Source organism: Rattus norvegicus, chromosome 2 (assembly GCF_036323735.1).
Source record: "Rattus norvegicus strain BN/NHsdMcwi chromosome 2, GRCr8, whole genome shotgun sequence".
Taxonomy (NCBI): domain Eukaryota; kingdom Metazoa; phylum Chordata; class Mammalia; order Rodentia; family Muridae; genus Rattus; species Rattus norvegicus.
The window spans coordinates 120,549,617-120,574,580 of NC_086020.1; the positions used below are offsets into that span (position 1 = coordinate 120,549,617).

General features: G+C 38.0%; 1 protein-coding gene across 6 annotated transcripts in view; it reads left to right on the top strand.

Moving 5' to 3' along the window:
• The window catches only part of Atp11b (ATPase phospholipid transporting 11B (putative)), a 105,715-nt gene that overhangs the window by 36,082 nt on the left and 44,669 nt on the right, over window positions 1-24,964 (top strand). For 4 of the 6 annotated variants that reach the window (XM_039103615.2, XM_039103614.2, XM_039103613.2 and 1 more), the window contains exons 5-15: window positions 3,291-3,398; window positions 3,738-3,866; window positions 4,870-4,973; window positions 8,708-8,755; window positions 11,321-11,385; window positions 13,190-13,271; window positions 19,189-19,339; window positions 20,263-20,460; window positions 22,642-22,881; window positions 23,395-23,570; window positions 23,904-23,972. In XM_039103615.2, the coding sequence (XP_038959543.1) occupies window positions 3,291-3,398; window positions 3,738-3,866; window positions 4,870-4,973; window positions 8,708-8,755; window positions 11,321-11,385; window positions 13,190-13,271; window positions 19,189-19,339; window positions 20,263-20,460; window positions 22,642-22,881; window positions 23,395-23,570; window positions 23,904-23,972 (1,370 nt within the window). Of the gene's footprint in view, window positions 1-3,290; window positions 3,399-3,737; window positions 3,867-4,869; window positions 4,974-7,121; window positions 7,565-8,707; window positions 8,756-11,320; window positions 11,386-13,189; window positions 13,272-19,188; window positions 19,340-19,367; window positions 19,481-20,262; window positions 20,461-22,641; window positions 22,882-23,394; window positions 23,571-23,903; window positions 23,973-24,964 lie in introns of those variants that run through there. The other 2 variants (XM_063282060.1, XM_039103616.1) reach the window with 2 other exon arrangements.

Below are 24,964 nucleotides of genomic sequence, written 5' to 3' on the forward strand. Positions count from 1 at the left end.
GAGAGTATTTGTTGATAGGATTCATTCACTCTTGTTCTCTCTGTGAGTCTGTGTAGATTTTAGAATGCCACGTTTACTCTTTTAATTAGCATTGTGAAGTTATACTCATTCAATAAATACACAAAGTACATTCATATGTTGTTCAGGTTTATGCGTTCATCACTGTGATCAATAAAACAAAATTTGGAGAAATTATCCCAGTAAATGGTCCTTGTTCTGTTCTCTTTAGTCTGGTTTATCCTTTGCAGTCCAGTAGGGAATGTTGTATTATCACTTGCTGAGTTTCATCATTTCCCATCAGTAGCGTATGTCATGTCTTCTCTAATCATGTATCGTGAGGTACAGCACTCTGATAAGTCATAAGATGCTTGAGGAGGTGTGTAAGAAATATTGAGTTGAGTCTTAGAATCTGGATAAAAGGACAATGGATAAAGGAGGCAAGAGGGAAACATTTAGACAGAGAGAAACTTCTGTCTACAAGAAATGTTCTGAGGAATTATAATTGTGGTTTGTGTTTCAAAAAGTGCTATTGGAAATAGTGATGTCAATTAATGTAAGTGAAAGATTCTTTGCTGTAATCATTGAAAGTCAATAAAATGGTTTTGATAAGGCTGCTGAACTAAAACAATATATTGGGATAAATCTAGGAATGATGCAAACTGAATTAGAATTTATGGACTTACATTAAAAGGATAATGCATTTATTGTTACTGCTTTGCTATTCGCATTGTCTAATGATAGGAAGAAGTAAACTTTTTTCATAGCTTCAGAAATATTTTAACTCTTAGATTTTTCTAAAATTGACATAGCTTAAATTGGGCCAGTATAATTTAGATATCTTAAATGCTTTCCAAAAATATTTTCTCCAAAAAAATAGACTTACAATATTTTGATTTAACACCTCTAGCTCTTAGAGTCTTTCTGTCTCTTGTACAAAGTCCCATTACGGACTGAGTGTTCCTCACTCTCTTACTCTCTGCACATGTCCAGTTGTGTGTGTCTGTGCTAGTTCCCATTACTACGAGAAGAACCCTCTGCTGAGGGCTGAGCCCGTGCCTGATCGATGGCTGCCATTATGTCATTATGTCCTTAGAGTCCTTTTATTGCTGCGTTCTAATGGTAATCAGCTTTCCTCTAGGCTCTTGGTCTGTGGAGTTTCAGGTTCGTGGCTACTCTAGTGGGGTAGGGTAGAGGTGCCATTTCATGGAGTGTGCCTTAAATCCAATCAGAAAGTTGTTGGTTACCCCTATACAGTTTATGCCATTATCACGCCAGTGTATCTTGTAGGCAGATCTCTGTTGTATGTCTTAGGGTTTGTATCTGGGTGATATTGGTGATTTTCCCTTAGGTAGTGTGCAGAGTACCTTCAAGTACCATAAACAGTAGTCACTGGGAGTGAGGTTTCTAGTGAGGCACCAACTCGACTTCTTTGTGTTCGGTGCTGTAAATGTTGTCTTCAGCATCAGGGCCTCACCATTAGTGTGTGGAGAGCAACCAGCAGCCTTAGCAATAGCCTGGGATTCTTGGAGGAGTTCCCCCATTACCCTTTATGCAGTTAGCCTGAAGTTAATTTTATGGTGCAGTATTTTAAATATTTTTGTATATAAAGCAATGTTTTACATGTGAAGTCGGATGTGGATGTGGAATTATCTGCTTTCATATCATGCCAAAATTTAAATTATAATTAATTTTTTGGTCTGTATTTTAGGAAAGGAAAGGAAATCAACCTCACTTTTAAAGCTTTTTTCTCCTTGTTGTCTGCAGTCATAGTCTGTAAATTTATACACTATGATTAAAACATCATTTATACATAAAAGTCATGTAATGATCGGGTAGTTTTAGGAAATTGTAGAAGTTGTAAATGTCACCCTAGACTTTTGGCATGGATAGCCATGGCACTTGTCAACATGGACTTTACCAATAGCATCCTAAAATCAGCGTTGAGTATGCTTACAATATTTATGAGCCCCAACCCTCACTTAGGAACTATGAGTTAATGAGTACAGGGAGGAAGAGTGTCTTTACTCTCTCTCCTCTCTCTTTTATCCTCCAACTGTTTTTGAGATTTTATTTTAATTACATTTCTCCCTTCCTTCTGCCTCCAAACCTTTCATATAATTCCTCCCCCTCCTTCAGTTGTTATTCCATATATACATATATTTGTATGTACATATATGTTCCTAAATGTAGCCTGTTGAGTCCATGTAATGTTAGGTCTGTGTGTTCAGGGCTGTTTGGCACTGGACAGTCAGTTGGGGTGCTCTAACTGCTCCAAGGTTTAAACTGTTGACTGACGGTCCTTGTACAGCGTTGAGGCCTTTGTGAGGCTTTTCCCAGAGCAGTTTGACATGTCTGTTGGTATCCTCAGTGTTCAGCTCATGTTTGGACCATCATGTTAATGAGACTTCATGGATGTAGCTTCTGTTGTTACCCAGCAGATACAATCTCAAGCAAATTCCCTGAATTTGGCTTTTTTTGTTTCTGGCTCTTTCTGTCCATCCCCTCCTGCAACATTCCCTAAGCCTTCGATGCGTGAGCATTTTGTAGAGCTTTTGCGATCGAGCTCCACAACTCTGCATTTTGTTTGGTTTTGGTTTTCTGTAGTGGTCTCTACCTAAGAGAAGTGCCCTTGATGAGGAGGAAAGGCAACATTTATCTGTGGGATAGGGACAAATGTTTATACTGCCGCCGCCCCGCCCCCCCCACTCATGCCCATGCCAGCGACAAAACCTATCTGAATTTGTTCACTTGCACAAAAGACATTGCAGGAGGAGTTGGCTTGTTGAGAGAAAGGTTTCTGGTTGTAAAGGTAAAATGAACCAGAAATACATATTTTCTCAACATACATAATATATGTGAATATTTAATAAAGATATTTATAGGACCTCAAATGGAGATGTTAATAATGCAGTTATAAATTCACTTTTGGAAACCAGAAGAAATGTGAGTTTGAGAAAAAATATTTAGAATTATCAGTATATTTTATATTATTTGAATACATAGAAATAAAAGAGTAATTTTATTATGAAGAGTGAAGTAAGTATGTGGAAAGCACTGAAGGTGGCATAAGAAACCTTCACAAGAAAACAAGATGAGGATCTCAGGATCCCAGGAACATAAGTGTAATAGAAACAGTCAGTGTCTCTGATAAGATGAATGCCAGAATGTCATTTCTGCTGTAGGTGTCAAAGGCCAGAATGTCATTTCTGTTGTAGGCATCAAAGCAGCGTAGTAAGTTCTGGTGAATGTTCCCCAGAAACTATAGGGTAATGTTTCTCCTTTATTTATAGGGTTATGAAGACTGGTTACGCCATAACTCAGATAATGAAGTAAATGGAGCTCCTGTTTATGTTGTTAGGAGTGGTGGGCTTGTCAAAACTAGATCAAAAAACATTCGGGTATGTATATGGAGAGGGATATAAAATTGTATTTTGGTATTATCGTTTTAGTCTTAATTTTATCTATATATTTTATATTATAAAATCCTGTGTGTGTGTGTATATATATATATATATATATATATATAGATAGATACACACACACATATATATGTGTATATATATCTATCTGTGTGTATCTCAGTGGCAGAGTACTCGTTTCACATGTTCCAGTCCCCAAGTTCATCCACATTGCAAAAATATAGTAAAATACTGTGATAAGCCACCTATCTAGAACAAAATGAAAACAAATCCTTGCCCTTTAAAATGTATAATCACTTTTCCCCTGATTTCCTATAGGTGGGTGATATTGTTCGTATAGCCAAAGATGAAATTTTTCCTGCAGATTTGGTGCTTCTGTCCTCAGATCGACTTGATGGTTCATGTCATGTTACAACCGCTAGTTTGGATGGAGAGACAAACCTAAAGGTTTGTTTATGTATATGTTTCAGTACTACTTTGGGTAAATATAATACTTCCTGTTTATAATGTGTTCCTTTTGGTGAAGTGATCAAGTTTGACCTGATAAAGTAAAGTTCTTTTTAAGTTACTGAAACTTAAAAAAAATGGACAAAGGTTGGTGGCCTGGGACGATGGCTGTGTTAGTAGAGTACTTGCTACCCAGTAGAAGCATCTGAATTCCAATCCCCAGCACCTTCTCCATACGGGGACAGGCAGACAGCACTGCTTTTAATCCCAGCACTGAGGAGTTTAGCTGGTGCATCTCTGCAGCTTGACAACCAGCCAGTCTAATCAAAATGGTAAGTTGTCCATGCACTGAGACCTCATCTCAGTAAGTACAGACAGAGCAGAGGGATGGAAGGCTCCCCGTCAGCTTCGGGGCTCTGTACACACATGCATATCTGACACACGTATGCAACTAAAGTTTAAATTTTAAATTTATTGTTATTATGAGTTTAAGGGCATTTTCACCCTAGCTTTGTTCATATTGAAAGGGAAAATGGATAATGTTTTAGAAAAAAATAAAATCTTTTAATAATTTCGATGCTTTTTTTTTTAAACCCAGACTGGCCTCAAGCTTCTGACAGTCCTATCCCTGCCTCTCAACTACCATGATTGTAGATGTGAGCTACCATGCCAGCTCAATATATTTTAGTCAAAAAGAAAAGTTAAACTTCCCCAGTTTTCAGAGTTTAATGAGGGTGAAAATTCACATTTTTCTACTAAATAAGATATAATGAATCTTTAGACAGTTGATTATTTCAAATAGACTCCAAATGAACTCTGGGATTGCTCCAGGTAGGCACAGCAATCCATTTGTTATCTGCCTATTTCTAATTGTTTCTATCCTGTCATCTTAGCAGCGTGATCTACCATCTAGTATGCGTGATTTCATCTAGCAGACATTTGAGGTAGTTGTTATCTGAGGTCAGGGTTAGATAGATATCAATCCATTTCTAATTTTTTTCAGACACATGTGTCCGTTCCAGAAACAGCAGTATTACAAACAGTTGCCAATTTGGACAGTCTCATAGCTGTAATCGAATGCCAACAGCCAGAAGCAGATTTATACAGGTATGGTGTGTTATTTAGTGAACTCATCTTTGTTTAACAGCTTATATTAGAAGTAAAATGCTAATACACTGTTATTAGTCACAAATAGCTTACAACATTCTTTTTAAATTTTATCTTATAAAATTTACTAATTTTATATAAAAATTCTAATAGAAGGTCAGCTTTCTACTAAGAAGACCTTGTTTTCATAACCATAAAACTTTAAAATTTTTCTTACATTTTACTTGTGTGTGTGTGTATGTGTGTCTGTCCGCGCGTGAACGCGTGCATTGTGTGTGTGTGTGTGTGTGTAGGCATGTGCATGCTGTGTATGAAGGTCAGAAGACTACTCTTGGGAGTGTGTCCTTTCCTTCTATGTGGATTATGGGGGTTGAACTCAGGTTATCAGATTTGGCAGCAAGTCATGAGACAGCTTGTTCTTAAATTGAAATTCTTATCTGATTTGGTAATAATATTTGTAAGGCCTTTAGTTAAAGTGAGAAGTAGAAAGCATTTGATAAAATCCTAAGCAAAAGATACTAATTAAAATGTTGGTATTAGGTTGGTATTAGTGAGGCAGCATTTTGTTATGCATGTGTTATCTTGGTGTGTGCATGCATGCCTGTAGAGGCTAACGTCACTCACTGTCCTGTGTCTTTGTCCATCAATTCCCACCTTATTTACTGAGGTAAAATCTGTTACTGAAACTGGAGTTGGTAGATTGGGGGAGACTGGCTAGCCAGGGAGCTCCAGGCTCCTCCTGTTCCTGCCTCCTCAGCACTGGCCTCAGAGGTGTGCACTGCTGCACCCAGCTTTCATTCAGGTACTAAGATGGAGTCGTCATGCTGATAGCACACCGTTCACTAAGCCATGTCCTCGGCCTTCGACCTGTAAGCTCCTCTGATAGGGCAAATTAAGTTGAGAGGAAAATGTTAGCAACAACACATGTCATGATCCTGTTTTTGATTTTAAGGGCTTAAATGTGTGTACATGAAGCCTAAAATGCATGTATACTTCCAAATATTAACAGTGTTAAAAAGTGAGATTCCTAGTGGTTGTTGCCATAGTTTGCTTCTGCATTGCTTTGATAAACATGAAGACCAAAAGCAACTTGGCGAGGAAGGGCTTATCTCATCTAGCATGATGTCAGAGCAGGAACCCAGAGGCAGGAATTAGAGTAGAGACCATGGAGAAACAGTGTATGTATAGTGGCTTGCTCCCCACGTGTTTTCTAGTTTGCTTTTTTTCCTCATTTTTTTAAAATGTTAATTGGTTATTTTATTTATTTACATTTCAAATGTCCCCCTTTGCAAACAGTCTCCCCTCTGCAAACACCCATCCCATTCCCCTTCCCCTTTGCCCATGAGAGGGTGGTCCCCCACCCACTCCTACCTCACCCCTCTAGCATCCCCCTACGCTGGGGCAACAAACCTCCACAGAACCAAGGGCCTTCCCTCTGAGGCCATCCTCTGCTACATATGTAGCTGGAGCCATGGACCCCTCCATGCGTACTCTTTGGTTGGTAGTTTAGTCGCTGGGAGCTCTAGGGGCGTCTGGTTGGTTGATATTTCTATAGGGTTACGATCCTCTTTAGCTCCTTCAGCCCTTCCCCTAACTCCTCCATTGGGGTCCGATGGCTGGCTATGAGTATCTGTGTTTGTCTTAGACGCTGGCAGAGCCTCTCAGAGGACAGCCACACTAGGCTACTGTCTGCGAGCATTTCTTGGCATCAGCAATAGTGTCTGAATTTGGTGTCTGCTGATGGGATGGATCTCAAGGCGGGGCGGTTCCTGGATGACCTTTTCTTCAGCCTCTGCTTCATTTTTTTGTCCCCTTGTTTCCTGTGAGCCTGGGGGTGTCAGAACTCCTTGGGGCCAAGCTGTCTCTGTCTATTGCTTTTTTTATGCAACCTAGCACTATCTGCCCGCAGTGGGTGGGGCCCTCCCTTATCAACCCACAATCTAGAAAGTTTCCCACAGACTTGCCTTTAGGCCAGTCAGATGACACATTTTCTCAGCTGAGCTTCCCCCCCTGCCCCCCGCCCCCATGACTTTAGCTTGTGTCAGCATGACAAAAAACTAACCAGTAAAGTTGCTGCTTCCTTTTTGCCATCATATTTTATCTAGTTTATAAAATATATTTGTATATGCTAGTATAGCTCCTATTTCTGATCAGAAAATAACGACATAGTTATTTATACTTTGGAAGGGAAAAGATGAGGTACTGCACAAAGGGTTGGTCTAGCATAGAACTGGCTCAAACACATCCTAGCATGCCGGAAGCGAGAATAACGGCCCTCTCTGTAGAAAGAAAGCAGCCCTCTCTGTAGTTCACTTGGTAAAACAAAAGACTTCCTAAAGGGGTTCAGACTCAATTGGATCTAAATATGAAATCTAGATTAACTTCTTCAGATTAAGGAGAATAATAACAGTATTCCCTTGATATAGAAACCTGATAAAAGAAAAACTGGAGAAATCAGAATGAAGTGATGAAGTTAAATTCTTCAGAAGATAAAAGATGTGGTCCTGGAATGCGAAAGGCAGTAGAGGCATTTGGAAAGGAATGCTAAACCTTTTTAATTTGCTCATAGGCATCAGACATGCATGCCTGTGGTACGTAGACCTGTGCCCGTGAATTACCCGTATGCATAACAAAATAGTAATTCAAAACCTTTTTAGACATCTCTTTACCTAAAGAGTAACTTGAAACCTAGTCCAGAAATTGCTTCTGACTGTAAGAGATGTGTGCTCTTGAATTAACTGTGCACACTGCTGTTTTTAGTCATGGAACCGAGCTGAAAATCTAGACGTTGGAAGTCACTGATGGCGACAAGTCATTCAGCCTAGATTTTCACCACAAAGCCTTATAAAGTTAATGAGTCTCAGGGCCATCTCATGCCTGAGCTTGCTGCTTTAGTCAACTAATTATCTGAGACATTGTGGTTCTCACTGGATATTCATTGAATGGATGAAGTAAATATTTGATCTGGTTCCGTTGATTTGTAGGTCACAGAGAACTGTAGTAAACTGTAATGAAATATGTAAGCATTCATTGTTGGCTGACTTCTGTATGTCTTTTTTTGTGTAGTAATTTATAAGTTAGGATGGAAAGTAGAGTAATAATAGTGTCGTGTGACATTTACATGAGCATTGTGAAATAATTTCATTCATTACTTTAACCATAGCTAGAATAGAGATGACAATAAAAATCAGTTTTAAAAATGTAAAACCTAACTTGGAAAAATATATATATATAATGTATTAGAGCTATGGCTCAGTTAATATGTGCTTGCCTAGCATCTTTCAGACCTAGCTTTTGTCCCCAGCACCAGAATAACAAAATTTCCATAATAGATTGATTAGGGGCTGGACAGATGGCTCAGTGTTTAGCTTGCAGTCATAATAATGAGGACTTCAATTTACGTCCTAGAAAAAGCAACAGGCCTGGTGTGGCCTCTAGTGCCTATAACTCCAGCCCTGGGTGGGGGCAGGGCAGAAACAGGATGGACGCTTTCAGCAGGGTGCTGGCTGGTAGCCTGCATGAAAAACTGAAAGCCTCAGATTCAGAGAGGGCCTGCCTTAGAGGAATAAGACAGAGTAGAGTGCCCAAGGACAGTGCTGTACTCCTGCACACACACACACACACACACACACACACACACGGATTTTACTTCACTTGGTTTATAGTGATAAATGCATTCTCCCCATTGATTCTGTAAGTTACCTGTTTTTGTAATATGATACATTCTTTTACAGATTTATGGGACGAATGATAATAACACAGCAAATGGAAGAAATTGTAAGGTAAGAATAAATCATATTATCTACTTATTGTAATTGGAACCTGTTAGAGAGACCAAAAGTTAAAGGGAATTAAGAAAGTAATCAGCTTATCATTGGAAAGCTTAAGTGTAAAACTGTCATCGGCTGGTAGTTTTTAGGAACAACAAGTGAAGATAAACACTCCATGTAGTGACATAAAAGTAATTTGCAGATTTATATATTTGAATTTTTGATAGTCCTTGGCGGCAACTTTGAAATGAAACATTGCTGTTTAGTTCAGATCCTTAAATATTTACATCCTAATATTCAGAGTCAAGTGAGTTAGGGTTCAGTGTCTTGGCACAGCAAGTACACCATATAGGAGTCCAGAGCTTACTCCTCCTACACAAAAAAGTTCTAGAAAGACGCAGGTCCTGCATAATGTTTAGCAGATGTGAATTCTGTGGTTGGCTTTATTTTAAAGTTACTGAGTGAAACTAAAGTATTTAGTGACCAATTCTGAATTGTTGTACTCGTTCTTCTGATTGGTTTTGGTGGTGGTGGTGGTAGCTTTTGTCTGTTTCAGCATCTAAATAAGAGGCCTTGAGTCAGCTTAAAGATTTGTTAATAGGATGAGATACATTTTTATTTCTGACCTGAACGATCTTAAATCAGCCATTAAGTTTGTCAACTCTGTTCTAGGGGTACAGCCACTGTATACTGGTGCATGAAATAAGTCAGTAGCAGAAAGAGTTGAACATTTTAAAATTAGATCTTCAAGATAAGCCATCATGTATCAGCACTGACTCACATTTAAATAAACATTAGCATAGAAAGTGCATTCAATAAACTTTAATAATATGTTATATATCCATATATATGATGTTACTATATATAAAACATGACATAAAATATATATGAGATCCCTGATGAATAACTGTGACTAAGTTTTTTCCGAGATTTATTTATTTATTTTATGTATATGAGTACACTGTAGCTGTCTTCAGACACACCAGAAGAAGGCATCAGATCCCATTACAGATGATTGTGAGCCACCATGTGCTTGCTGGGAATTGAACTCAGGGCCTCTGGAAGAGCAGTCAGTTCTCTTAACTGCTGAGCCATCTCTCCAGCCCTCTTTAAGTTTTATTTTTATTTCTGTACAGTGAAAATTGTGTGGATGCATGCATCATCTGAGTTATGCTCTAAGTTACTGTGTCTGGTAAAGGAACACTGTGGTAGAGTACACTCACTCCTGCATGGCTGCAGAATGAGCTGTGTCCTTTCTGAAACAACTTCCGTTAACTATTGAATTGCCTTTTATTTGGAAGCTGTTATGGTATCCCACGTCTGTATGCATTTCTGTCAATCATTAGAAGCAATGTCTTGTTATTGAATAGAAAACAATAGGGAATGAATGTTTAATGGGCACATGGTTTCTCTTAGTGATGAAAGTATTTTCAGTGAAACAGGTATTTTGTAGCTGCTGAGTAGTTAGTCACCACACTGGTTCTGGCATATCAGACGTGAGTACTCATCAAACAGAACTCTAGTAAATCCATACTTGGTAAACGTGCCTGCTCTCTTGGTTCAGTGTATTTTGTTTACACAGTGTTTGCTGATATTTTTATAAATGATTCTGGTCTTGTTTGATTTGAATAAGCATATTTTTTGTATGTTTCAGAAAGGCTTAAGGACTATCAACAAGATAAAGACCTTTAAAGTTATCCGAGACAGACTCTTAATCATCTTACAGTCATTAATAAAATACAAGTTCCTCTGTGTTATTCCCTTTCATTTTATACCTTTATAATGGAGAAAAAGTCAAACAGCAAATTGGCCTGCACACTGTGTCGTATAGTCAGCTTGTGTTTTGTGATCTTGCCTATAAAACACTAACATATTTTGTATAGTATATTATATACTCTAATATAATTTTAATTATGTAGAACTTGTGCATTTATATTTTGTAGGTCTCATGATAATTTTATGTTTGCACTGCATTTCCATTCTGTATTTTCCTTTCTAAAACTGTTAATTTTGCTAACAATTTAAGTTTTGTCTTCTAAGTTTTCTTAAATCACTGCTTAATTTTTCATTTTATTTTATGTTTAGAATTTTTGACATTATTGGCTTTGTGGGTTTATTTAAATGTATAATTTTCTTTGTAAGCCACTAACCTTCCTTTTTAAAAGTTTACGTGTATGGGTCTTTTGCAGGCCTGTATCTGCACCACTTAAGGGCCGAGTGCCTACAGTGGTCGGAGTGGATATCAGTTCTCCTGGAACTGCAGTTAGAGGTGGTTGTGAGCTGCCGTATCAGTGCTGGGAACCAAACTGAGGTCCTTTGCAAACAGCCAGTTTTCGTAACTGTGGAGTGATCTCTTTAACCCTGCCATTAATCTTAAAATGACTGAAATGCTAAAGCAGATGTTGCTTGTTATAGTAACAAATATTATTAGCCCAGGAAATATTATAGTAGCCAAGATTCTGATTTTATATGAAAACATGTTGTAACTACAGGTTAAGTACCTCTGACTGAAGATGCCTTTTAATTGAATTGAAATTTTAATAAATTCAGTGCCTTTTGGATTTCTTTTTTCTTTAGACCTCTGGGACCAGAGAGTCTCTTGCTTCGTGGAGCCAGATTAAAAAATACAAAAGAAATTTTTGGTTTGTACATACTTAAGTTTTTTTAATTGTTTGTATGTTTTGTATTGGTGCTTTTATATGAAGCTTTGCTTTTACAAACTTCGAGGTGCTGGGTACTGAACTCAGGTCTAGCATACAGCAGGCACACACTCTGTATAGGTCTAGACAGTATCCCCAGCCTCTGTAAAGGAGCTGTAAAAGCACAGCATTTTATGCTCCTTTGATTGCATATTACTTTATTAAGTGTAATCCGATAATTTTCTTTTAAGGTTTGTTTTACTATTATATTTTGTCATTGTTGTTAATCTCTCCTTGTGGGTAGTACTAGAGTCTTCCTCATAGTGTGTTCGTGGATAATGATCAAGATGATACTAAGACAATGATTCTGGTGTACTTGAAGTAATAAAGATACAGTCAGTGCTTTTCAATGTCACCGTAGTAGTCCACACTTCTTCAATTTGGTTATGCTTGTCATTCAGCTGAATTGATAGCTGCAGACATGCTCCTGTATCAAGTAATTTCTTGCTGAATGTGGAAAGGGTACTTTTTGAAACGTACACCCTATTACAAAGAGTAATAGTGCCCTTGCCTTATAGAAGCCAGGCCTAAAGATCCATAAATGATATGTTCCTTTGCATTTGAAATGCCTTCCATGGGTATATCCAGAATGATGAAGGGCTAAATGATCTCCAGGGGTTAAAGAATAGAAAGAAAGAGGAATAGATATTTAAGCATTTTTTTAAATGATTAAAGTTAGGTAAAGTATTCTAGTTATGTAGAAAAGATGACTAGTCGCACAAAATTGAGAATGCATTATCACCACTCTGAACTCGACATGTTAAATGGTTAGGTGGTACATTGATGTTACATGTATTTTGTTACCATTTTTAAAAAATTATAACAATGTTCTAATATCTGAAACCAGACTAAATCTCCAGGATTTTTAGATTTTTCTCATAAGACACTGAATCTTTGATGACTTCCTGGGAGTAATACTTTTTGTTCTCGTTACTTTAAATTAGGCATCCAAATTATGCTTAGCGTTAGAAGCAAATGTGTATTTGAACGCTTTTAGTTGGTTCTGTTGTCTGCCTTAGAACCCTTTTCATTGCTGTTTCTTTCTGAGGGTTTTTTTTTTTTCTGTGAAGTTAAATGGTTTCAGTGCTATTTTTCATTTTAATTATGATCCCCAAAATTAAAGAATAATCATTTTTAAAATTCCATGTCAGATACTTACTAAAAGGGCAAATTGATTCATGTTGTTTCTTTTGTATTATTTAGGAATGTGAATGAACACTTAAAGTTTGGTCTTGCCTAATTAGTTCCATTCTGCAGTGTGAGTCCCACTATTATGACTGTTCTCTCTCATCTCAGGGTCTCCCATGGCATTTACTATGAATGCTGACTTCATTGTTCTGAAATACGTTAATATTATTCTTCAGTACTTAAGGAGTGGAATGTGCACCCCAGATTCTGACATGCTTGGTCTCTAGCCTAATGCTAGCTCCAGTTTAACGGAAATGTTTCTGTTGTTAATTTTTGACACTGTTAGCACCAAATGCAGAGGCTGTCTGTTATTCCACCCTCTTCCCCCCCCCCCCCCAGTCTCAACTCAGAACATCTTTCACCCAAAGATCTGTTATAACTGAGAAACAAAACTCCATGCAGGTTGAATGTCTAGATCATTAAAATTTTAGGCTTATCAGGCTTTAAAAGCTGTGAAAAGACTCAAGGAACTGTCAAATTATAGAAACTCTCTTACAGTGCTTTTTCTCCAATGTTTTCATGTTAGTGAGTACATTTAAATGGCAGTTTTATTTTATAGGTGTGGCTGTATACACTGGGATGGAAACAAAGATGGCATTGAATTACAAGAGCAAGTCACAGAAAAGATCTGCTGTAGAGAAGTAAGAGAGCTCCTCACGTAATTATATGTGTATCTTGTATATTTATAACATATATGGAAATAGACATTTCAGGAGCTTAGAGAGATGACAAAGTTAACCACTGTTGCTCTCGCAGACAATCTGGTTTGGTTCCCAGCACCCACATGGCAGCTCACAATCATTTTAAACTCTGGTTCTAAAAGTTCTGATCATACATAGAGTGTAATTACACACATCCAGGCAAACTACTTATATACATAAAAATATGTCCTTTAAAAGTATTTCATATTACATATAAAAATGGTATTTATACTGGATAAAGATGATATCTTATGTTTTGTATATATTTAGTATTTTGCATGTTGATGATTTGACTATAAGTGTAAAAATATAGTTAAATATAGTGAAGGTTATGAGGCAGTAGCTCTGAATAAACAACATGATGTGCAAGCACGAGAACCTGAATGCAGATACCCATTACTCATATAAAAAGCTGCCTGTGGTGGCATATACCTGTAACCTTGTCAGCCAGCCAGTCTAACAGAAAAGGTGAACTCTGGGCTTAGTAAATAGGGTACAGACCAAGGGAGGGACATATCAACCTTAAGCACACGTACACCATAACACTTACCTGTACACTGTGTATCCCTGTAGGCATGCAAACCCACATGCAGGTACTCACATGTGCACACACACACAAGCATACAAGTAATGTTGGCACATACATGGTGAGGGTATTCTAACAATCCTAGTACTTAGAAGGCAGAGACAGGAAGATCATGAGTGTGAGACTACCCTGGGCTACTAGCAATAGAAAGTGACCAAAAGCAGGTCAAAATCTAGCAATGAGACCAATCCTAAAGATGACTGGTGGGAAGTAGAAGGAAAAAAGGAAAAGTCTAAGCTGCATTTCTTTACTTGGTTGAATTGTCAGAGGGCAAGGTTTAACACTGGAAGAGCACCTAGGAAGTTAGGAGAAAACAGGTAAGAGAGCACAGAAAATAACAGACCTGAAAACTTATACATAAAGCCTGCCTAAACTCTTGCGTGGCTGATAAAACTATGGAGGTGCAAGTTGGCAATACACAAGCAACAGAACCTAAACGAATGTTGGGGTGTGGGGAGGAGCTAAACAGAATTGTACTTTCACCAATTCCCGTGAATTTAGGTGCTTAAAGTTAACTGTCCACTAGAACACAAATCAACACTCTTCTGAGGAACATGAGAAGCTATAGACTCTTCAACCTGCTATTTACAGTACCCAGGGGTGAAATTTTTAATAAAAATAAGAGAGCAGAATGCTTTTGCCAATGAGAAGGTATACACCAGGGCCTCAGGCTCAATCTCCAGCATTCAAAAATAATGATTATTGAATAAATATGAGTGAAACAGAATTGTAAAGGCAGAAGTCATAAAAACGTTTAGGATCTGGACATAAGCAGATTTTTAAAAAAACAACTCCTGAATGAAAAAGTTAATAAATTAAACTTCGTGTAAATTAAAAATGTTTTCAACCCATCTTGAAAGGGCAGAAAGACAAGCTGTAGTAACATAAAGACTCAGTTAGATGTGATCACAAGTCATCAAAGGAGTGGCAAATGAAGAGATAACAATGTCGAGTCAAAGAGGTGCACGCTGACAAGAGCCAGGTACAGATGTCTCCTGAGAGACATGGCCAGGGCATGTCAAATAGAGAGGCGAATGCTAGCAGCAAACCACTGAACTGAGAGTGGGACCCCCGTTGGAGGAATTAGAGAAAGGATAGGAAGAGCTGAAGGGGCTTGCAACCCCATAGGAACAACAATGCCAAACAACCAGAGTATCCAGGGACTAAACCACTATCCAAAGACTATATATGGACTGACCCTGGGCTCCAACTGCATATGTCGCAGAGGATGGCCTTGCTGGGCACCAATGGGAGGAGAAGACCTTGGTCCTGCTGAGGTTGGATCCCCCAGTGTAGGGGAATGTCGGGGTGGGGGGAAGGGGGAGGGGGCAGAAAAAAAAAATGTTGAGTCAACGTCATTGTCTATTAGACAATATCATCACAACCACCGTGAGGCTAACTCACCGTTTAAGAAACAAGACTAAAAGAATACTCCTTTAATAATAATAAGTGTTGGAAGGAAGCAGAGTTGGTAGGGATGTAAGATGATAATATTCCCATTTGGAAGATAACTTGGCAGTTTCTTTCCATAGCAGCTTTATTTATAACAGAAAAGCAAAACTGGAAAATAGCCATTGTTCCTACATAGGTAACAGTTAGATGGAAAGTCTGGTACAGCTATGTCATAGAATACTATTCAGCAAGAAAAGGGAGAAAGGGAGTAACATTTCATGCATCAGGACAGACTACAAAATTGTTATGCTTGGTACAAAAGTCAAGTTCAAAGATTACATACTGTATATTTCTAGTTGTGTGACTTTTTTGAAATTAAAAAGCTGTATCAGTTGGGGACATATTGCTACCAGGGGACAGAGATTCACAGTGTTGAGTGACATGGTTAAGAGCACTTGTTGATCTTGTAAACGACCTGGATTTGGTTTCTAGCACCCCACGATGGCTCACAACTATTTGTAACTCCATTCTAAAGTATCTCACACCTCCTGACATCCACAGCCACCACATAACCATCTGCTGTACATATATAATATGCATGCAAAACACTCATACACATAAGATAAAATGAAAAATGGTTACATTTTGTTTTTCTGTTTTTGGTTTTTTGGTTTTTTGTTTGTTTGTTTTGTTTTTTGTTTGTTTGTTTGTTTGTTTGAGGCAGAGCCTTTCTATATAATCCTGGATATCATGGAACTCACCATGTAGAGTAGGCCTACCTTGAACTCACAGAAATCTACCTGCCTCTGCCTTCAAAGTGCTGGGGTTAAAGTTGTATGCTATCGTGCTGGGCCCTAGATAAATATATTTTTATATATTTACATATTTATCTATATTTATGTAGAGATATATATTTATATAGCTATATATTTATATATGTAAAGTACTGATGGGACAATTCCTGGTAATGGCAGTTCATCTGTTTATGGAATTAATAGAATGCAAATAAGTTCAATTTTTATAAGTGTGAAGTTAATCAAATCTAATTCCCTGTACCTTCCCAATGATGATTTCCTGGTTGTGATACTGTACCACAACTACACATGATGGCACCATTGTGTTGGGGCTGTAGTTCAGAGGGAGAGAGCTGCATAGTGTCAGCTTCTAGGTTTGATCCCTATCCTCACTTCAGAAGGGGAAGGGATAGGGACTAAGAGTTGATGGAACTCGTACTGATTTCACATGTGAGGCTGCTATTATAAATATTGCAAATCAAAGTTCTTTAAAAAACTATTCATGAAATGGCAAGACAAAAAAATCATTAAAAAACGAACTAAATGGGCAGTTGGAAGAAAGTGTAAATGGAATAATACAGTCTGTGAAGCTGTATGGTCCACATGAAAATTAACTACTGTACTCTTTATTTGTATTTAAAAAGAGAACATTGACTATAAACAAAAGCAGTTAAGAAGGAGACAATTTTTTTAGTTGAACATTTGAAAATAACAATAAAGGGTTAGGAATTTAGCTCGGTGGTGAAGTGCTCACCTAGAAAGTGCTGTGTCCTGGTTTGATTTCATGCACACCACACACTGTAATAGTAATAGTAATAAATTAATAATAGTAATAGTAATAGAATTGGTAAGAGGGTGAACGGGATCCAGTGTTTTTAAGGAGAGTGTCTCCTGAGGAAGTAAGCGAAGACAGTGTGAAGGTGAACCCGGTGAGTGCTCCAACACCAGGCTAAGGAAGAGAGCTCAGGCTCAAGTTAGGTTTAGCTCCAGTTCTCCTGATCATTGTGTAGTGTTTGTTTATTCTTTAGAACCATATACTTTGATATTTTAAAATGTGAGCAATCCTACAATTGAAGTACCAAATAATACTATGCCCAACAACGATCATGAAGTAGAAAATGAGCCCCTTGTTCTTAGGCCCAAATTATTAGTCAATGTAACATTGCATATATTGGTTTATTTATTCCTGATAAAGTTTTTTTAATGTTTTCTAGAATTTCATACTTGCGTACTATGCTTATGTCATTTTCACCACACCCTCTTCTCTCCAGCTCCTTTCCCACAACACCCCAATCCCTCACAAATTTAAGAACTCTTCTTTAGTTATTTTTGTTAAGTATACAAACGTAATTTTTTTTAAAAAAAGATTTATTTATTGTATGAGTACACTGTCGCTGTTTCATACACACCAGAAGAGGGCATTAGATCCCATTACAGATGGTTGTGAGCCACCATGTGCTTGTTGGGAATTGAATTCAGGATCTCTGGAAGAGCAGTCAGTCTTCTTAACCACTGAGCCATCTCTCCAGCCCCAGCACATGTGAATTTTAATACAACTTTCTAAGACAACATTGTGTGTGTGTGTGTGTGTGTGTGTGTGTGTGTGTGTGTGTGTGTGTGTGCTCGTGCTCGCGTGCATGTGCAGTCATGCATGCATTTAGGGCGACTACTTCAAATTGGACAACTTGGGGGATATTTGTAGAGAAGACTGATTCTCCCTCTCTTAGTAGCCAGTAATTCCTGTAGCATTTTATCTAGGAGTGGGACCTTGAGAAATTTCCCTATCCACATTGGGATATCAACTGATGTTGTCATTGTTTAGGTCACCGCATGGTTAAGATTTCATAGATGTAGCTCCCTGTCATATATAGAAGACACCGTCTGTTGTGTGACAAAACTTCTCCTGGAAAGACACAATACACATGTATACTCCAAATACAACACCCCAAAGTAGAGATACCACCAAAATCCAACTTGGTGAACCAATGAATTTTGTTGGGCTTACTTATAGAAATGTGGGTGAGAGGTTACTTTCAGAAGCAGCAATGACTTAAAGACACCTGCATGCATAACCAAAGTCCACCCCAGCATGGGCATCAGCTCACAAAACTGGGACCCTGAAGCACACTGCATACTCTGCCTGCAACTCAACAGTTTCTAAAGTGTTCTTTCCAAGTGACCCAACTGCTCTTAACTCCTTCCAGGCAGCTCAGCCGGCTTCCGCTTTCTCCAGGCAGTCCGTATAACATAAGAGTCTTTGCAGTTCAGCTCTGTTTGGCTGAGGGGTACTCAGCTTTATTCTTACTCGGTCAGGGAGGGGCCCAGTGAGTCTGGTTAGTTTCAGGGATTTCCTGAAACTCTTTTGAGTTGTTTACTTTCTGGTTTAAGGAGTTTCCCTGCAGGATGAAATGTTTCAATCTGGGAGGAAACTGTTACATAACACCATTTCACAGATGTCCTGGTCCTCTGGCTCTTAACACTTTCCTGTCCCCTCCCTCCTCTGCAATGTTCCTTGAGCTTTAGAGATAGAGGTTACGTTATAGATGGATCTGGGCACCTAATGGTCAGTTCTAATCTGTATTTTGACCAATTGTGGATTTCTGTTGTCGTCTCCAGCCGCTGTGAAAAGAAGCTTCTTTGATGAGAGGTGAGAACTACACTATCTGGGCAAACAGCATAGATACTTAGAATGAAGCTGGAAATCATACTGGGTTAGGAAAATGGTATAGGAGGTTCTCTTCTAGGGTTTATGACCTCAACAGCCACAGATGGGAATATTTACAGTACCTGACATGAATTCACTCCTGTAGAGTAGGCTTTAAGTCCAATTAGACGGTCCATGATAACCCCCAAAATATAGGTGTCAAAATATTGTACTTTGGGATATATCTTGCTATGCTGTTGTGATTTTTCTGTTTATAACTGGGTTGATGGTAATTATTTTTTAAATGTTCATTTTTTAAAAAATTACTGTTCTTTTAAATGGCTATAATAAAATCTTAAATATTTTGATATGTTTAAGTATTAATTTGTAAGCAAATAAACATAAAACATTGATATGTTTATATTCTTTTTCTTGCTTTAGATCAATGAACACATTTTTAATAATTTATCTAATAATCCTTATTTCTGAGGCCATCATCAGTACTATCTTGAAATATACCTGGCAAGCTGAAGAAAAATGGGATGAACCTTGGTATAACCAAAAAACAGAACATCAGAGAAATAGTAGTAAGGTATTACGTCATTCATAACCCAGCTGGAAAGGAAGCTCTTTGGCGATGTCGGTGCTGTGGTAGTGACATCTGATCGGAGGCCCGGTGTGATCTCATCAGGCATCATATCGGCAGGCATCTCTCCTAAGGAACAAGCAGCATGTTAGCACTGGTGTACTTTCCCTAGTTTAAAGCCTAAGCAGAACACAAAAGTTTATATGTCAAAACGTGTGCGGTCTACTTCAGTATTATAAATTCAGGACTTTAAAAAAATCACCTATTGTACCTTATAAATGAATTAAAGAATACATTAATTTAATTCATGTCTGAATAATATAAGAAGTCTAAAGAATCTTGACATATGGACAGAATTTAACCTGTAATTTTAGTAAATAGTTGTTCTCTAAATTTCCATTTAAATTAAAATCTCCATACTAGAAAACATGTTGACCTCCCAAGACATGAAGCAGATCGGTATAGGGTCCCTTGCCAGTGCCATCTAAAATCCCACAGAGCACACTGCGAGGCTCTGGCTCTGCTCTGCTCTGCTCTGCTGCAATTCAACTGTAGTCGCCGTCTTCAGATTCTTCCTAGAAAGTGTGTTCCAATATGTTTACGTACTGCGCATATCTTAGTCACCGTGATCTTTAAAGAGTCGTAGTAGGCTGGCAGGCACACTGCATATGGTGTGCTTGTGATTGGGGGTTTCAAATGCCGGTGGCGTTAACTTTTGAAAAGTAATGAATTGAGTCCTGAGAATTTAACCTTTACCTTACTTAAGTAAACAGAGGAAATGCAATATTAAAACAGTTTAGTTTAGGACTTTTGGATCATGGTACTAGTTTACCTCAGAATATAGTTGATGGTTTATGTAGACAGGAACTTTCATAATCCTCATGGATTTTATCATCAAAGAATCATTTCTTTCTCTTTTTTTTTTCTAGATTCTGAGATTTATTTCTGACTTCCTTGCTTTTTTGGTACTCTACAATTTCATCATCCCAATTTCTCTATATGTGACAGTTGAGATGCAGAAGTTTCTTGGATCATTTTTTATTGGCTGGGATCTTGATCTGTACCATGAAGAGTCAGATCAGAAAGCTCAAGTCAATACTTCTGATCTGAATGAAGAGCTTGGGCAGGTGAGGGTGACCCTGGTATTTCCTTTAACAATCGGAGACTCACATGCAACACATGGGAAGACCGTGAAGGCTGTACCAAAGCACCTTCACTTTGCTTCAGCCACTTAGCTTTTTATCCACTTGATATTCTCATCTTTTCCACTTTAGGTCTTAACCTCTTTCTACCACAATTTATCAATATATTGGTATATGATATTGCATTAAGAACTAAAATTTTAGACATCTTTAGTTGTGGAATATAAAGGTAAGCTTTGGGCTAAAGAGATGGCTGAGTCGGGGGACTTGAGTTCCTAGCATTTATGTTGGATATCAATTCAAATTCAAAACTGCCTCTGACTCCAGCTTCAGGGATTTAAAGCCTTTGACTTCCACAAGCAGCTGCGGTCATGTGTACTACCCACATATAGATACACGTGTGAACTTATGATTTTTAAAAAAGTAAATTTTTAGAAAGGGCAAATATTACCTTGCCATGTCATACACATACCCCAAAACTTGTCCACTTTTCCTACGCTGGTGTGTTATAATTTGACATCTCATAAGTACTTACATTATGACTCATAATATTGTTTCCAACTCCTACTTCCTTATTTGTTCTTTGTAATACTATAATCATATTTTATATATTTTCTTTCCCCTAGAGTTAAATGAAGAAAAAGCTAACTCTCTTAGTTTTGTATACCTCAAACAAGTCTTTTATAACAATATTCACCATCTTTCTGTGTATATTCAAATAGGTCAGTTAATCCAGAATTTGCCTACCCCGCCCCATGTATAATTTAGGTTTGGCGTTTGTTTTGTTTTCTTTTTCTTTTTGATATGGGGGCCACAAATTTTTGCTGTTCAAGCTATGCGTAAACTTCTGAGCTCATCCTGGAATAGTGACACAAGCCTTTAATCCCAGCACTCAGGAGGCAGAGGCTGGCAGGTCTCTGTGAGTTCGAGGCCAGCCTGCTCTACAGAGTGAGTTCTAGGACAGACAGAGCTACATAGTGAAATCCTGTCTTGACAGAACAAAAGAGGAACTCTGAGCTCAAATGGTTTTTCTGTCCCAGCCTTCTGGTTCTTAAGATTGCATATATGGACTGTAGTCTTGTATAATAAATTATTATTGTACAGAGTGGACTTCCTATGTCCTTGTAGTTACCTTCACTATAACTCCCAAGAGTATGAATTTTAAAGTACAGTTTCATATCCATTTTTATTTGTTGGTAAAAACAGTTTTTCCACTTTAATTCTTTGATTTTGCACATTGATCTTTTATCCTGGAATCTCACTGAACTTGTTTATTACTGCTAATAGATTTTTTTAAAAAGAGAATTCCCTTGAATGATGTATATGCAAGGTTATTAGATGTGCAAATGGAGATAACTTTATCTCTTTTATCCCTAATCAAGATAACTTGCTACTTCTTTTTCCTGACTAGAAATTTCAATCAATGTTGACTAAAACATGTGAGGACAACCTTATCTTAATATCTCTGCTCATAAGAGGAAGTCACTCAGTGTGGTATTACCAAGTTTTGAAGAACCTTTTATCATAGTATGTTGTGTTTTTATCATAAATAGTGTTGGGTTTTTATTAAGTGATTTTGATGTATCTGTTGAAATGGCCATTTTATTAATAGAATAAAGGACAGGTATCATTAATCAAATTAATTGTACACACCAACTTAATAATGGATTCCTGAGATGTCTTAAATACGTATGATATATGTCTCTTTGTAAATTTCTAGGCTTAATATACATGTATGTGCATATATATTCATGAGAGATATTGGTCTGTATTTTGTTTTGGTTTGTTTTCCTGTAATGGCTCCTCCTTACTTTTCTCGTTATATGCATGTATGTGTGTGAGAGAGATAACAGACCAACATGGGAGAGGGGAAGAGGTGGAGTATGTGCTTACATTGAGAGAGATGCTTTCCCTATTTCTATACCATCTCTCCTGGCCCCCACTCATTTTCCCCATTTTCCAGGTTGTTTAGCATCAGTCCTACCCCCTCCCTTTGGTGGTAAGTGTCCAATCATACCATCCTGACCAAGAGATAGACATGGAATACCTACTCCTCATTCTCAGTCACCTACAAATGAATGTGTATCTAAGATGTGTGTGTGTGAATTTTAAGTTGTTCAACACTGACTCCTAGCCACAGAGTTTTCTTTTCTTTTCTTTCTCTAGGTGGAATATGTGTTTACAGATAAAACTGGAACATTGACAGAAAATGAGATGCAGTTTCGAGAATGTTCAATTAATGGCCTGAAATACCAAGAAATCAATGGTAAACTTGTACCTGAAGGACCAAGCCCAGACTCCGCAGAAGGAAATGACCCTTACCTTGGTAGTTTATCCCATCTCAGCAGCTCAGCCCATCTTACAGCCACTTCTCTTAGAACCAGTCCTGAGAGTGAAACGGAGCTAGTAAGCAATTTCCAAATTAATCCTTATGGGTTTCCTATAAATTAGTTCTCTTTAGTCGATAGGCTCGGGAGAAATTCCTGTCAGTGAAGCAACAAGTATATATTTGAATAGATCTTTGACTTAGCACCACAAAATACTAATGAGACTCTGTAGTTACAGCCCAGTTTATCTTGTCATTACTAACTATATTAGACACCTTAGCTTGCCAGTCATCCAAGTGCAACAGTTAGGAAATGCTGTTACTGTCTTGAAGTGAACAAGAGAAGTAGTATGTAGTTTGGACATTCGGAGATCTTACTTCTTCACAAGGACATAGCTTGCAGTTTATGCTTTCTAGAAAGGTGCACTTACACCAAAGGCTAGTAAAAAAGTATAAGATTGAAATCCTCAGCTTGCTGCTCTTACTCAAGAAATTCAGGTGGTAGGGCTGTTGTTTCAGCTCTGGGGTCTTATGTCTGTTTTCCTGTATGGTACTGGGAATGTGCTTTGATCATGAGTGCTGTGTTTTTACAGATCAAAGAACACGATCTCTTCTTTAAAGCAGTCAGTCTTTGCCATACTGTACAGATCAGCAATGTTCAAACTGATGGCATTGGTGACGGCCCCTGGCAGCCCAACCTGGCACCTACACAGCTGGAGTACTATGCATCGTCACCAGATGAAAAGGCTCTGGTAGAAGCTGCAGCAAGGTGACTGATCCTGATCTTTCTGATCCTCAGAGAATACTCTTGAAGCAAATGTTAGAATATCGGAGAACTGCCATAGAACATTCTCAAATATAAATTTAAGGTTTTAAGTGGCCTTTTAAGAATTGTTTATTACAAATTTTGTATAATAAGCTTGTGAGAATATTTGCGTTGTTTTGGATATAGTCTCGCCTGTCATGAGTGTCCTATTATTTAAAGACAGTGTTATAACTTAAACTTTCAATTATTGTACTGTCATTCAAACCAAGTTATAAAGTTATACTGTGAAGCATGAAATATCTTCCCCTAAATCTTATTGCTTCCTTTTATTCCTAGAGCTGGTATTATATTTATAGGCATTTCTGAAGAAACTATGGAGGTTAAAGTACTTGGAAGAGTGGAAAGGTAAATTCTTTGAAATATGTAATACTCTATTATAAGTACAGGATAGGGATCAGCAAATTATGACCTATAGATCAATTCTGTCCTCCAGTCTGTTCTTGTATAACCAGTGAGCTATGTTAGATTGCATTAGAGCTGTTTACAAAAGAAAAAGAGAGTAGGGGAGAGGAGAGAGACAAAAATAGCTATGGTAGAATGGAGGCTATAGCCGATGATCACAAGTTCAAGACCTACCCAGGCCATAAGTGAGCCAGCCCAGGAAACTTAGTAAGAACCTATCTCAAAATGTAAAAAGCAAAAGAAGGACTAATGACGTAGTTTAGTGTTAGAGCACTTGTCTTGTATGTATGAATAAGCCCTGATATTCAGTGTAAAAGTTCTATAAAGTCTAAAATGCTTTCTGACTCTGTGAAACACTTGCTAACCTCTGCTGTAGAGTGATGTCAGCATTACATTGTATCGTATCACAATCACAACAATATGCTGTCTACTAAATTTATTTACATATTTATAATAAATGGTTGAGATTCCTTAGGTCATTAGAAAAGGAAATGTGTTTATCTTTTGTTGGATGGAACTGGGATCAAAACCAGTGTCTCAGGCCTGTGAGGCAAATGCTGTGCCGTGAAGCTGCACCCAGCCTAAGTTCCTTGTGTCGTCTGGTTTTATATCCAGGCATAGAGGACCAGCAGTCTCCTTATCCTCTCTCTACAGGAATAAGCTGGTGCTGTTGCCTGCTTGTGTACCTCAACCCTTGCTTTGCTTTTCCTTGCTAAAGAAGTAAAGCCCATTCAGAAGCTGCTTTCATGAGGGAACCTGTTGTCAATGAAGAGCATTCATTGCTCACACATCATTATAGAATTATCTCCTGGAAGATTTTCAAGCCCCATTACAGTTATCCTCATAAATTTTCTCTCAGTTCTTTACAGAGACATTTGCTTCCTTGACCCTCCACCTCCACACCTACCCCAGGTCCAGAATCATTGCTGACAAAC